The 15,308-nt window shown below is 44.0% G+C and overlaps 1 protein-coding gene across 2 annotated transcripts; it reads left to right on the forward strand.

Annotated features, from left to right (window-relative positions):
* Window positions 1-5,077: 5,077 nt before the first annotated feature.
* On the forward strand, window positions 5,078-15,066 carry LOC116995020 (cytochrome P450 2D20-like). Of its 2 annotated transcripts, XM_033057235.2 has the most exons (10): window positions 5,078-5,266; window positions 5,370-5,503; window positions 7,428-7,599; window positions 8,326-8,478; window positions 9,062-9,222; window positions 9,355-9,528; window positions 11,785-11,926; window positions 12,501-12,688; window positions 13,605-13,746; window positions 13,875-15,066. In XM_033057235.2, exons 2-10 carry the CDS (start codon window positions 5,393-5,395, stop codon window positions 14,051-14,053), a joined length of 1,422 nt encoding a protein of 473 aa, XP_032913126.1. In that variant the 5' UTR covers window positions 5,078-5,266; window positions 5,370-5,392; the 3' UTR covers window positions 14,054-15,066. The 2 variants fall into 2 exon arrangements, with proteins under 2 accessions (XP_032913126.1, XP_032913125.1); XM_033057234.2 differs by having other exon boundaries at window positions 5,079-5,503.
* Window positions 15,067-15,308: the final 242 nt, after the last annotated feature.

Below are 15,308 nucleotides of genomic sequence, written 5' to 3' on the forward strand. Positions count from 1 at the left end.
AACCTGTTTATTCAACAGGCAAAGCACTGCCCAGCACAAAAATAAAAAACAATACTGAACAACAAAACCTCTTGCTGCTCTGAAGGGATGACAAATTCTGGACATCTATCTCCTGTGGGTGTGTCCTAGTTTGGTGGACAGGTGTCTGCTAAGAAAGGCAGGAACCTCCCTTTGAAATGGAGAGTGTAAACCCCCTGCCTCCAAATTATTATAATTTTGAAATCAAGGGGCTCTCACTCAAAGATATGGGAATTAGGAATAACAGCTCTTTACTAGGGAAATAAAATAGAAATACAGTGCTACAAAGAAACAAACTCCAAACCGTGACAACAACGTGACACCCTGTCAGGCAGGGTGTTGGTAGCAGTCCCATTAAATGGTGTCTGCATCCTCTTGCAGTGACAGATGTGGTTCAGTTGGAGCAGTGCTCCTGTAGATCAGGGTGCAGTTTCACTTCAGAGGTCCAGTGATGATGTGGAGAAGTCCGATTTTCCTCTGAAATCCAGTGGAAAAAGGGCTCCCCTAGTGTCCCAAAATCTCAGTTTTTATCTTGGTAGGAAAGGCTTGGCTCTTCGCCCTGGCTGGAGCATCTCCCAATGGGACGAAGTAATTTTATCAGTTAAAACAGTGGGACTCAATGGACCATTAGCAGAATATAACTCACTGAAGGAAGGATGGGTTGTGAAAAGGTAAAGAACAATGCCCCACCTGGTTTCAATGGATGGCCCATTAGGAGAATATCTCCCACGGAGACAAGGATCACTGCCCCACCTGGTCTCAACAGATGGTGATAGAATAGATACTTTTGATCACATCATGCACTGTAACCCAAGACAGGGTGGTAGCTCGGCTCAGTCTGTTATCAGTCCCTCCCACTTCCCAGACCAGACTCCCGTGGCTTACAGATGCAAGGTCCTGGTGCTTCCCCTGGGACCCCAGTCCAGAGCACGTTCAAATAATTCCAGGAAGAAGAAGAAAAAAAAACTTTCCAGGCAAATTCTCTGCTTCAGTTAGTAAAAAAACTAACTAAAAGCAAAGAAGACCTCTCTCCCACTGTCCACCATGGCAGCACAGTCCAGATGAAGTGATAAAATTCCTATCTCTATGTTTTGAAAACAACCACCTCAAACATTCCATCATTTCTCCCTCCCCCCTCCACTCCCTTCACTCTCAAATCCAGCCTTAAAGGTACAAAACTTGTTTCCGGGCTTGTTGTATTTCACTAAGAAGTTTGTTTTGTATATTGCACTGAATGGTTTGTTCTGTACTCCACCAAGTTATGGTGTTGGTTCAGTCCTCCCTTCGCCCCTCCCCACCGGCTGCATCCCACTGTTTATGGTTCTGTTCCTCCCTTTCCCTCCCCTGAGTTTAAAATGCCCCGCCATCTTCTGTTCTTCCTCTTTTTCCCCTGGAACTTGTTCAGCAAAATACTGTGGGACTGTGTCCCGGCAGAAAGAGCCTCCTTGTCATTCACCTTTATCCTCATCTCCCAAGGTCCGGAGCTAGCCAGAGGACTGGAGAGAAAGGAAAAACCAACATGGGCTCAACAGAGGAATGGGGATATAATTCAACATGACAAAGTCATCCCAGGACAGGTGCCCAACATGGGTGGGTGAGGGACATGGGGCCTGCTGTGCGAGCTCAAGTTCGGAATGACCTTAATGACATTGGTGAAGCCGGCGGGCATCGCATGAACGAGACAACATAGTGATTTTTCGGGTTGAGTTGCACAGTGCCGATGGAACAAGTGCAGAGCAACATGGATGACCACAGTATGTGTTGTGTTTCTCTTAGTGCACCTGTAAGCAAGACTAGACAAATCTAGGACATGAATATGTAGTAAGAGTATTGTGTAATCCTAGGCTTTAAGAGAATAAATAAAGCAGTAGTTTGAAGTTTCAGTGTGCATGCTTTAAGAAAAATTATCCCCGTGCACCTCAACGCCAAATAAATGCATACCTACTTTATAACTCTCATTTCTTATGAGTTATAAAGTCTTTTCTGCTTATCAATTGGTGAGCCAGCGAGGAGTTCTCTGTCCAGCTGGAAGAGCGGAGTGAAAAGCAAACTCCCTAAGGCGTGTCCCAGGATTCCCCTGGAGGGACTCCGTGACTCAACTTGCTCTACTGAGGACAGACAACGACCTGCGAGCCCACAAATAAATGGTATGTATCAAATTTAAGGAGCCTGTAAATCATACACTTGGCTAGCGGGAAGCAGCCAGTAAATCGCATTGAGACATCTTTGCGCGTAGGCACAGATCCTGTGTCAGTAAAGTCTAAGCTTTTCCACATATCAGTGGTAGGTGACAATTCCAGGAAGTCTCATTTTGCTCTGTGCTACCATCCTATAAAACCGGTAAAAAAGAATGGAATTGTGAAGAAGTTGCATGTCTCACCGGCAGTGATATTGGTGCAAAGCACTTGGCAGCAGTTAATTTTACAGCTAAAGTGTTGCTGTTCACCCAAATTCAGAAGAGGTGCTCAAAAGCTAGGAATGTTGTGTAGAGTTTTATGGGAGGTGCTGGTCAGCAGACAAAGCAGGTTTTAAGAATGAGACAGAGTCTCTTGCCTTGTTTCACAGGGCTGGGAAGCTGTGCTGCAGAGAAATCAACTTAAGTCCCAAGGCAGGAACAGTAGGTTTGTGTCACAGTGTAGGTGATGCAGGCAGGCTGTATTAGTACAGAACTGTCGATGCAGCAATTATTTTCACAGGTGTTTTCAAGTGCATTCAAATAACTTTCACAGTACTGTGTAGTTAGACTTGGGCTCTAACTGCCAACTAATCCAAAATTCTTCTGTGTGTGTGCAGGGGAAAATGGAGCTTCAAGAAACCATTCATGTCTGGAAGCAGAGGACTCACGTCATGAGGTACTTCCACAAGACGGAAACCGGAAACCCCGTGTCTTGGGTTGCAATGCAGGATTGTGACCAAAAGTATGTTTTCTATCACCATCTGTTGAGACCAGGTGGGGCAGTGATCCTTATGTCCGTGGGAGATATTATCTGCTAATGGGTCATCCAAAACCAGGGGGGAGCAGTCATTTTTATCTTTTCACAACCCATCTTTCCTCTAGGAAGATTTTGTCTGCTAATGGGCCTTTAAGGCCCACTGTATGACGGACAAAATTACATCATCCCATTGAGAGGTGCTCCAGCCAGGGAGAGGAGCCAAGTATTTCGTACCTAGATAAAAACTGAGATTTGGAACACCAAAGAAGACTTCTTCCACTGGATTCCAGAAGAAAACCAGACCTTTCTACATTATCACTGGACCTTCGGAGGAAAACTGCACCCTTCTACAGGACCACAGCTTCAACTGAGCCTCCTGTACTCCAGGAGGACTGCAACCACCATTTAATCGGATTGCAACCAACAACCTGACTGACAGGGTGTAAGGTTGTATTCTGACTCTGTCAGTGTTTCTTTTATGGGATTTGCTCTTTGTAATACCATATTTTTCTTTTTAAATTTTCCTAATAAAAAACTGTTATTCCTATTTCCCATATCTTTGCCCAAGAGCCCCTTAATTTCAAAATTATAATAATTTGGAGGGAGGGGGTTTGCATTCTCTGTTTCAAAAAGGCTCCTGCCTTTCTTAACAGACATCTGTCTTTCTAAACCAGGACACTTATCAATCCCCTGTGTCATGAAGGTGTCTGGAGCACACTCAAGAAACCACCCAGACTGTGCCTGATCATGCAGCCCTTTAGTTAAAAGCACAATGTGAGAGTTAGCCCTAAGGCCTGTGATTGTGTGGCATGGCTCTATTGACTTCCTCTCCTTTCCCAAGAAGTTTGTAGTGACTGCCTGGCACAACACTACACATAGCACTTTGCCACCTTCTCTTTGTCCACAGGCACTCAGATGGCTCACACCTCTCCCACGGCCAAGTTCTGGGCACTCTTCTGCACAGCACACAACCACTCCTCACTGTTTCCAGCCTCTTCTTCCTGAAGACGCTGTGCCCATTGTGGCAGGTTTCCAGGTGCGTGAACTACCCCGGCATATCTCTGTGACTGAAAATAAATCACAATTCTGCAGTTGTGGGAGCTGGTAATTCCCCCAGTTGTTTCTCATTACACATTTGTCTAAAAGTACTGGGGACAAACTGTGAACCCTAATAAGTCATGATGCTTTCAAAAGAGGATCCTGCTGTGGAGACTCCAGCAAGCTCACATCAGCACACAGATAATGAGCATGGAGGTGCCTCCCCTCCCAGGGGAAAGGCATTTGAGGCCCTGGCTGCACACCAGTGCTGCCTGCACAGCATTTTCAGGTGCACTGCCTTGCAGCCTGAGCTCTCCATCACTGCTGCATCAACTGTTCCATCAGAAGCTTTTCCTCTTCTTGAGATCAGAGATCAAGCTGTGATTGGTTTACTGCTTCTTTTTATCTAGAATTGACTGTTCTAAGAGCAAGGTTTATTGATCTCTGATGGTAGAGATGCCAGGAGCACACAGCTGTGCTGCTTTAGGAAATACTTTGGCTAACTCCCAAATTGTGTTGGCATTACTACTGCCCCAAAGGCTGAATATTTGAGGCACCTTGTATGGCACACATATGACTTTTTCCTTGCAGCTGAGCTGTGTTCTACGAAAGCTGAAGTAATTGTGCTGACTGACATTCAGAGTTTGATAAACATTTTTAATCCTAGAAACCTAAATTATTTTTAAAATCTCAGTTAACCGTTTTAAGCTAATTTCTGCAGTAAGGACTTTCTGTAAGGAAATGTTTGACCTAACCTGGACTTTCTCAAGTTCAAACAGAACCTATCCCTAGCCTGCAAGTAGAAACCTGTATGATCTGTGTTTAGGAGCTGCTTCTTCCTTGACTTGCCTGTACTAACAAGAAGGTGACACACATTTAAACAAACTTTTTCCAAATTGCCCCATGCAGCAAGACCGGTTGCTTGTGAACTTCTCTTTGTCTGTGAGAGAAAGCACCAAACAGCCAGGGCCCACCCAGCCCCGCCCCAGTGAGGACATTGTTAGCACCAGCCACCACTTTCAGCAGCAACAGCGGCTTCTGAGCTCCGGCTTTGCAGGAAGAGGAGGAGGAGGAGGGATGACCCTTGTCGCCACTCCCCTAAGGCTGAACATGTTCAAAAGCCAGCAAGTGCCGGGAGAGAGGAGCAGCAGAAAAAGGCAGTGTGGGGAAGAGGCGGAAGCAAGGAGAAAGGGACGGCTGTCAGGGCAAGAAAGTGAGAGAGAGGAGAAGAGAAAAGGCAAAAGCAGGCAGCGACAGTCTTGGCTCAAAAGAGGAAGGTCAAGGAGTAGACAGGCTACAGAATGGCCTTGCTCCTGTGGCTGGGGTCCCAGCTGTCATCAGTCTGGAGCAACATCTCTGTACTGGGAATTTTTCTTACAGTGTTTACTTTGCTGCTTGACTTCATGAAGCGCAGAAAGAAGTGGAGCCATTACCCACCGGGCCCAGCCTCGCTGCCGTTTGTCGGGACCATGCTCTCCATTGACTTCCACAACCCCCATCACTCCTTCAGCCAGGTGAGTGGCAGCCTCTGAACAAAACACTGCCCGTACGATCCACCGTGGGCCCAGGAGGGGTGGGTCTCACCTGGCATCAGCTACAGATACATAATACAGAGAATAGGAATGCTCATTTTCCCTGAAGTTGCTAGATAGAGCTTTAAGACTGACTAGCAAAAAAAAAAAAAAAAAAAAAAGATAAAAGATGTGACAGGCGGCGACCTCTTTTATGGTCAGAGATCACTCACCTGCACAGTAAAGGGTGGTCTAAGAGTTCTTATTTTGCAGGCAGGGCGCAGCAGGGCACGAAAGAAGACTCGAGAGCTGTTGTTCTGAGGTTTCCAAGGTTGTTTATTCTTCCTTATCTAAGGAATTTTCTGTCTACCTTACAGCGGTCCACTCTGCAACTCATCCAAGGCTGTTCTCTTGCCCTCCGGGGCAGGACTTATCTTTTATACCCTAATTTACGTCTACTTTATTTACAATTAATCACCAATACTTTATACGCACTTTACACTGAGCAGTTTTCCCTTCACCAATCCCGAGTTGGCATCCTGACCCAGAAGATGGATGCCATGAAGAAGAAGAAGTATTTCTTACTACGCCACAAATCCTCCATCTTGTGTCCAAAAACCCCCTAATATAAACAATCTTTAAAACCTTATTTTTCTACCTTTTAACACACCAATTTACACTCTACTTATTTCTGTCACTCTGTAATTCTGTATATAAAGATGGTAATTTCTCCCAGGGACTTAGATTGAACTCACAGGGATTTTTGGCAAGGTGTTTTGTGCTTCAGTTTGCAAACTCTAAAGGCTCTTTTCTAGGACATCACTGTTCAGCTGCCTGTCCAAAACCTGCCAAGTACAGCATTTGTATTATTTGCTTGCACATTGTCCAAAAGCTTACCATTTTAATATCATATCATATCATGCTAACCACTCTCTTGACCAGTTATCATTTTTAATGACATACTTCTAGTGCTAGTGAAGTGCTAATTCCCTTTTCAACCCTACTGCAAATACAGTATTAGATACTTAAATTCTGCTAGAGTGCAGAAATCAAGAATTTTAGCTTTTAAAGAACAACAAAACCAAAAATAAAGAAAAAAAAGTAAAAGAGAACTGTGGAGTCTTGTTGCTCTTGCCCTATCTTTAAACAACGTGCTTCTGAGCTTTGCTCAGTGTTCTTGACTAGCAGGGGAGCTTTGACCTGCCTTCCCAGGAGTCTGTGTCCCATTAGAGGCCTTGTCTACCTGGAGAAGATTTTGCTCCAGGGCCAGCTCCCATGGTGAGTGTATGGCTGACAGGATTACCTGTGCATTCAGCTTTATGAGGCTTGCAGATCACAGCTCATATAAGGCTGTGTGCTAGCTACCAGTCATATTAGATGTGTACACTCCTTTTAGGGAGAACGTTGACCTGAAACTCCAGTGTGGAATTGCCTTTCCCAACCATGTCTCTGAAAACCTGGCTCTGGCTACATCTTTAGGTACAAATGCATCTTTGAATAAAAATTACATATCACCTTATTATCAATATTTCCTTCAGCAGAAGTAGACTAACTCAAAACTTACTTAATATTTCAGATCAAAATAAGTAGAAACATTAGGAAATAATTCATTATTGAGCATACAGTCCTTAAAAAAGATTCTTGACAAAATTAAAATTAATTGCACAATGTTCATGACAACAGTTTGGCCACGATAAGTGTATTCTGAATTTTTCCACCTACAGAGCATTTATCCCTGCTACAGCTGCTGCTTGGCACTCTTTGGAGCTGTTGCACTGCAAAGGTAAAGGTCAAAGATCAGCTGAAGATTGCTGAATAAAAGTACTTCAAAGTTCACTAAACAGTAAAGGCCCTAAGGAAGGATATGGTGATATTTCTGATGTTACACTCAGCTCATTTTCAGGGACATGCTTTTTTATCTTGTCAGCTTCAGAAGAAGTTTGGGAACATCTTCAGTCTCCAAAACTGCTGGACCAACCTGGTAGTGCTGAATGGGTATAAAACAGTGAAGGAAGCCCTGGTCCACAAATCGGAGGACTTTGCTGACCGGCCGTCATTTCCAATATATGAACATTTGGGCTATGGGAAGAATTCTGAAGGCAAGTCCCATGAAAATGGGAATTTCTTGATGGCACTAGCATGAGAAGGATTGGGTAGAGGCAAGATGTTCTCAGTATGGTGCACCTTTGCACATTCCCTGGTCAACCTCCTTGTATGTCTGGCACCCTTTGGTGGTGACAAACTTGGATTTGATTAAATGGGGGCTCCCCTTAGCAGCTGCTGGATGACTCCAGCAAACACACACTTCTTCAGCTGTGTGAGGACACTGTCAGTGGTACAACTTTTCTACCAGCTCCCAACACCCACAAATTACTACTTAATGTGCTTACGTAAGACAAAAGTCTTATGCAAAATGTTACATGTAAGTTGTTGCAAAACATATGGTGACTTTCATTCAAGACAGAGTATTTTTCTGCATCCTGCCCACATCACATCCTCGGCTCCTGTGTGGTGGCACAAGCTGCTACCTTGTTCACACAAGCTATGGGAACAATGCTGAATGTTTTGGAGGGGCGATTCCTTTATCCTTAGCAGCCCTTTTTGCTCCCACTGAATCCTCCCTGCACCTTTGCCAGCCATGAACAGGCGTTAGAAGGTGCAGTGACCCATTTCAGAATTGCTGTCTGAACAAGCTGCACAAGGTCAGACTGTTCCATCTATCCACACAGACCTGTACCCCCAGACTCACAACTGCTGTTCTCTAGCAAAATTTGCTTCATGTACAAGTCAGATATCTGACATTTCTTGCTCACCCACAATTCCAGGGCTTGTTGTAGCAAGATACGGGCACGTCTGGAAGGAGCTAAGGAGATTCACACTCACTACACTGAGGAACTTTGGGATGGGAAAGAAATCCCTGGAGGAGCGAGTGGTAGAAGAAGCTGGATATCTTTGTTCTGCCATCAAGTCTGAAGAAGGTTTGTGACATCCACAAGGATGGGGGAATCAAGGACAAAGGCAGTGCAGTGATGCAGAGAGAAGTAATACTACAGCCACTCCTGTTTGCATGCAGTGCTCTCTTCCCATGCAAATGCAGCGTTTCTGGTCTATGTGCACTCCTTGGAGCCACTTCTGCTTCACGCAGTGGGGCTGCTCCAACACTAATCCATATGAAACAGGAAACAAATAGGAAATTAGACATAGAGAGGCAAAATAGAATTATTCCCAGAGCTCAGTAACTCTAACTTTATGAAGTTTAGTGGAGCAGATGAGAATTCACAGCCTGTCATCCAGACACAGAACAAGTGTTACCTGCCAAGTCACAGAGCAAACCTGCAACTCAATTTTTCTTGGGAGCTTTCTTCTTTAAACATAGATCAACCAAATATTAGTAAGAATGAGATGATCTTCTCTTCTTAGTGTGATGCTTTGAGTGTTTTGAAAGGTAAAAACCTCCTGGTGTCATCAAGGTGGCATTTGTGTATTCTCATTGCTGACAGATGAGGTCCAGCAGTTTGGTGTTGCTCAGCTTCATGGCTTGGTCGTCATTTCCATTTTCAGGTAAATCTTTTGATGTACATATTCTTTTAAATAATGCTGTCTGCAACATGATCTGCAGCATTGTCTTTGGAGACCGTTTTGACTACGGTGATGAGACGTTCAAGAAGCTGTCAGAGTTATTTCAAAATTCCTTGAATGAAGAAGGTGGATTCCTGCCTCAGGTAAACCACAAGTTGTAAGAAGCTGCCCTCTATTGCTTGAGCGATTTGTGTTTTCATCATTTTTCTTTTTTTGCATCATGTAATATCTTCTCTCTCTTTCTCTCTCCCTCTCTCTGGTTCTCACAACCCAAGTTTCTTAACGTGGTGCCCATTCTGTTGCGCGTCCCTGGAGTGCCAAAGAGAGCCTTTCGAGCACAAAGTGAGTTAATGGACTTCATAGATGTGATCCTAGAGAAGCATATGAAGACCTGGGACCCTGCTGACCCCCGAGATCTCACAGATGTGTTTTTAAAGGAAATGGAGAAGGTAGAGTGACACTAGCAGACCCTCTGGGGTCAGGAGTAGTTTCTTTGCCCGTTCAAGCTTGTGAAGCTGACCGTCCTCATAGAGCTGCACAAAACCTCTCACCAACTCATTTACTACTTTTTCTTTCCACATTGTATCTTGAGAAGAAGGGTATTCTTCATGCTGTAACCTCCTTCATTGTCTAAACACACCTTATTATCTGCTGATGTTCTTGTTTCCATTTTCTTGCCTTCACATTTCCTTCAGAATCTAGGAACTTCCTTCTTTCCAGCCTTCAAAAATTTGAAGGCTTTAAAAAGTAATGATTAAGTGTTCAGTAATTGTGAACTATTTTCTATGTCTCTGGTGGGTGTTTAACCAGGACCTGAGAGTGCCGATATCGATCAGCGAACTCTCAGCAGCTCACATTAGATAGCAGAGAAAGACCAGTGGTTCTTAAACGACACGTTCCACAAGAATTTTTATTTCATGCGAAGGGTGGTCGAGCAGGATCCCCAGTGACAAAGGGGAAACAGTGATATTTATAGGTTCAAGGAGGATTGAAATTACAGCCAATAAAAAAGTTATACAAAGGACAGCATCCAGTCTAAGTCAAGAGTTCTAAAGGTGAACTGACCAATTAGACAAACTAATTTCTAGCCAATTATCTTCCAAAGTGATAGGAGAGTGACCAAATTTTTAAGGAATTTAGCTCAGCCTTGGTATGTAGGAGACCTTATCTATTATAGTAAATTCCAGGGGCCAGGGGGAGATGGCTTTGGGGGAATTGTATCATCCACAACTAGTTATCCTAAGTTTGCACCGGGGTACAATTCAGCATGCAAGATTCTGTATAGTCAGTGCCACAATGGCTGATGTCTCAAAACCAGTCACAAAACTGAAGCAACAGATTGACTTTTTGGTGTTGTTGCCCCCATCCACAGTCTGCCTTTAAGTCAAGTTATGATTTGAAACTAGTGTCTCCTTTGGGATATATTTTTTTGAATTGCTTGCTAAGAACTGTTTTGCTAGAAATCAAAGGAAGGCCTAAATCAGAACTTCACTGAAATTAAAAGGAGTCCTTCCTTGAATTCAGCCAGGCACAAAGTCAGTATAAAATCAAAGGTATTTGGGTGAGCCCGTCCATCTGCCATATGTTTCAGCACATGGATTCACTAAATTTCAAGTGCCAGATTCTTGAGCAATATTAGCAAATTTTGCTTGCAAATCACTTCCACTATCCAAGTCCTCAGGCTGGACTGCTGCTCTGCATAACACACCCTGCCATGCTGTGGGTGTCGGACAGCTACAGCCCATGCCTTGCCCACGCCCAGCACGCGTGGGCAGAGCAACGGGACCCACGTCACTCTGCACTGAGCAGTACAGCTTGGTGGTGATGTGAGCCTGACCATGCTGTCTCTTGTCACATCTCTCTTCTGTTCACTAACATCACCTGATAAGCCAGTTGATAAATCCCTCTCCTGAGTTAACTTTGGTCAAGTCAGTCCCAAACTCCATTGTCTGAGATCTTTTATTGGAATAACAGTTGAGTCTTAAATGCATTATTAATTGCTATCCATATTATACCAGCATCTAAATATACAGAAAAACTTAACAGAACCTAGTCCCTAGGAAAGGAAAGTGTAAAGAGGATTAGAAAAGACAGGCAGATGAACTCACAAAGAGAGCTTGTCATATCTCATATGCTAACAAATTTGAGCTCAATTAGCATTTGGATGAGAGACCAGTTTGCTGAAACCTGATAACCCTGACCCTTTTTTGTTTTTTCAATTGTAAGAAAATACCAGGGCAGGAGCAGTGAGAATCTGTAATGCACAGCTAGAGATAACCGCCTTAAAAACATGCTAATTTTTCCTTTGCCACATCAGTGCAGCCTCCTCTCTACTCTGTGGCTTTTATCATCTGATCAAACCCGAATAACTGTGTTCCACCTCCTCTGAGGGAAGATGTTACAGTGAGTGGCCCTGTTTGAGCTGAGAGTGCAAGATGTTTACTTCTGTTCTGAAGCCGGGGGAGTATTCTTTTCTGAGTATACTGGAGGTATACTGGAAAGTTGAGGACCTTGAAATACAGGAGGTGACAAGGTTACAAAGTACGAGTCATGCTCAGACTGTTGCTTGTGCAGTACTCTACTCTTCCAATGTAAAACAGGAACACATGCTAAAAAATGGATCTAGTGCTTCTCAGCACTTCTCAGTACTCTTCTCGCCAAGGAAACCACACAGCACCAATCACCCATTTTTTTGCTCTCCACAGGGTAAGGAAGCTGAAGAGAATGGTTTCAACTACAAAAACCTTCGTCTGGTGGCCGTGGACTTATTTACAGCTGGTTCTGAGACCACATCCACCACTCTCCGGTGGGCATTGCTGTACATGCTTCTTCACCCAGAAATACAGAGTAAGTCAGAAACTTACTTTCAGAAGTGTAGCCTTTTCCCTTCAAGACTCATTCCTCCACAAGGATTTCAAAATGAGGAACAGCTCTGGTGATTGTTGGTCTAGCAGAAACACAGGAGAAACACCTCCCAAACAGCTCTTCTGGCAGGGGGTAGTCATGATAAGAAGACTGGAGTTTGAAAGGCAAGTTCACTCTCGCCTTCACTTTGAGGGCTTTACCTGGGGACTTGCAGCAGTCAGTGTACCCTTTTCCAGTATTTGGAATAGAGGCTGATTGATTTAAATTCTCTCATAGTGCTTGCCCAGGTACACTTCTAGCTGCATAGAGGATGGGTAAGGTAGCATGTCAAGTGGCAAAGCCTTTAATAAAAAGATGCTATGAACAAAGAAGAGTTATACAGAGTCACTGGACAACTGAAAGATGTCTTCGTGTCTGGTTTCTGTTTCTGTCTCTAACACCTCTCCTGTTCTCACAAAGTGCCCTACAATCTCATGCAGCCAATCTTCCTTCAGCATGTACCAGCTGCTTCTGCTTATCGAATGGTCCTCTAACTGTTTATCTCTTCTGCTTTCAGGTAAGGTCCAGGCAGAGATTGATAAAGTGATTGGCAGAGAGAGACCCCCCACCATGAAGGACCAAGCAAGCATGCCGTACACTAATGCTGTGATCCATGAAGTGCAACGCTGTGGGGATATTGCTCCTATTGGGCTACCTCACATGACGTACCGGGACACTGAGTTGCAAGGCTTCTTTATTCCCAAGGTGACCATGACCAGATAAGCAATACAGCAGCCTCTCCTTGTGCAGATGCCAGGTGTGGGGTGGGGATGACATCATCCAACCCTGCAGCGTCGCACGTCCAGCCCAATTACAGTCACTGTTGGGCACTAAAATATGACATTTTGAAATGCTACATTCAGGCAAAGGAATATCTGTGTTGTAGTGCATATCTGTGTTCTAGGCTTACACTTGTTGTATGGGAACACAACTGCACTGGCAGCTCAGTGCAAAGGTTTCCTTTCCTCTCATTGAGCCATGATATTCATTGCCTGTCAGAAGAAGCCTAACAGGCTGTCTGGAGGCACTCAACACAGCTTACTGGCTTTCCTGAGATGGTAGTGGTTAAATTCTAACCTCTGAAAATACTCAAATACCATTGGCATTCCGACCAGTTCCACTGGGACAAGCAGCTGCCCTGGCAGCAGTGGCAGAATTCAAACTGGGGATATTTTTGTAATTTTTTGTAGCAACGTGGTATCTCCTCTGGTTTAGAATCTTGACATGTGAAACAGGAAAGCTTTGTGATTTTCCATGGTCCCGGTGAAAGCTGGGCTTTGAAGTCTGTCAGTCAGCTTTTTCTCTGCAGCTATAAAACAGGTCGAGGAGGATCTGAGATGCAGAGGCTGTTTCCAGTGTGTAACCGTGCAATTGGCATTTGCATGCAACAGGGTTTGTAGGGATACAAATTGCAAAAGTTCAGATGCTTCAGAGTGTAGGGCAGGCACCATATGCCATTGGAAAAGGGCCCTGCTTTACCTCTGCTTCAAATAAAATGCAGAAGTGGAAATGGGTGCTGTTAGATGGGAGACAGGGACTAAGAGGGACCAGCTCTGTTCTGTTGTGCCAAGATAATGCCGCTGTTCTCACTTAAGTTGTTTCCTCTTGTGGGGGAGTGCAGGGGACAACAATCATCACCAACTTGTCTTCCGTGCTGAAGGATGAGACAGTCTGGAAGAAACCAAACGAGTTTCACCCTGAACACTTCCTGGATGCAAAGGGGCAGTTTGTGAAACCAGAGGCCTTCCTGCCCTTCTCAGCAGGTAAATCTGAGGGGAGGATCCACCTGCAAGTCAGAAGCACAGCAGGAGGGTGATCCGCTCCCCCTGCAGCAATTCTAGCATCAATTATTGCCCTCTTTGAGAAACACTTCCTATTCCCTCTCTTGCAGGTCGCCGTGCCTGTCCAGGAGAACAGCTGGCCAGGATGGAGCTCTTTCTCTTCTTTACCACTCTCCTGCAGAAATTCACTTTTGTGCTCCCCGAGGACCAGCCCAGGCCACGGGAGGATGGTCACTTTGCACTCACCAACTCTCCACACCCATTCCTGTTGCGAGCTCTCCCAAGATAAGTGCACACCACTCTCACTCACAGACCACCACCCACCCAAACTCTGTCAGAAACATTGCAGGACTAGGCAGGATCATGCCAAGTTCAATCTCAAGCCTGTGCAGAAGGCCACATCTGTGTAAAATAAGGATCTAGACCAATGTCTTGTTTAGCTTCATTCTAGTTGATGTTCTTGAATCAGACAAGAGACCTTCAGCTTCAACAACAAGGTGACATTAAAGTGTAGTTTCAGACAAGTGCTTCTGGAAAATCTTTCCATCCAAGACATACATATTCCCTTCATTCCTTCCTGTTTATTACATACCTCTGTATGATGAACAAATGCTGCATTGTCTTCATTTATAGCTTCAAAGAAAGTAAATTTGAATCCCAACAATCCTTATGATGTCACACTATGCCTCTAGTAGGAGTAAATACCAAGGTGTACATAAACAATCCATATGGTGGTATTTTACCCACAGAAGAAAATAATTTGTGAAATACAGAAATTTAAAAAAATACATTTAAAGAGAAATCCTGGTGTTTAGATTTACTCTCTCCTCTAATTAAAACTCGAATTATTTAATTTTTTTTTTTTTTTCATTGCATAAAGTCAGCTCTTGGGCAGGTTTGGAATTCACAAAGGGATGGAGTTGTACTGTCGGACACTGTATGGCCATAGATTTCAGAGTTACCTTTCACTTTCTTCCTGCAATATTCCTGACAATTGGATTTGCAATATGTAAAGATAAATTGATATTTCAATTAGCAGTAACTCCCTTAGCCCATCGAAAGAGACAATCATAAAAAAGGATCTCCTATGTATAACCACCACTAAAAAACCATAAAATATCTGAAATCGGAGCACATGTGCAGTAGCAAGTTTGTATAATAGTAATTTTGGAAGCTATGAAAGCTATTTAATTATGCAAATACTTAGTAACATAATTATGATTTGAACTTCATCAGGAACTTCACATTTATGCTTTTCATCTACAAAATAACTTGAAAGAATAAAAATGATGGGAAATCTTTCTCGCTCCTCCTCTTTGTGTTCGCCTCAGTCCTGCCATGCTCCTGCCTCAGATACTCACTCACCTGAAATTTCTCTCCTCACACCCAGCGCCACACCTGCGTCTTTCAGAATCATTTCAGTGTTGCTTTTCTGGTCTGTTCCATGACACTGAACGGAATGTGTTCGGATTTATAGCGGCCAGCACATACCCAAATGTGTTTAAAGTGAGCTTAATTATAGAGAGGTCCCGACACACATGTAT

The sequence above is a fragment of the Catharus ustulatus genome, chromosome 4 (genome assembly GCF_009819885.2).
Source record: "Catharus ustulatus isolate bCatUst1 chromosome 4, bCatUst1.pri.v2, whole genome shotgun sequence".
Taxonomy (NCBI): Eukaryota; Metazoa; Chordata; class Aves; order Passeriformes; family Turdidae; genus Catharus; species Catharus ustulatus.

What these genes read in the sequence shown, in the direction of transcription:
- LOC116995020 (XM_033057234.2), top strand. Translation starts at nt 5,291, where the DNA reads ATGGCCTTGCTCCTGTGGCTGGGGTCCCAGCTGTCATCAGTCTGGAGC. An exon ending in CTATGGGAAGAATTCTGAAG is followed by an intron (nt 7,600 to 8,325) that starts GCAAGTCCCATG and finishes CCACAATTCCAG; the next exon opens with GGCTTGTTGTAGCAAGATAC. An exon ending in TGCCATCAAGTCTGAAGAAG is followed by an intron (nt 8,479 to 9,061) that starts GTTTGTGACATC and finishes TTCCATTTTCAG; the next exon opens with GTAAATCTTTTGATGTACAT.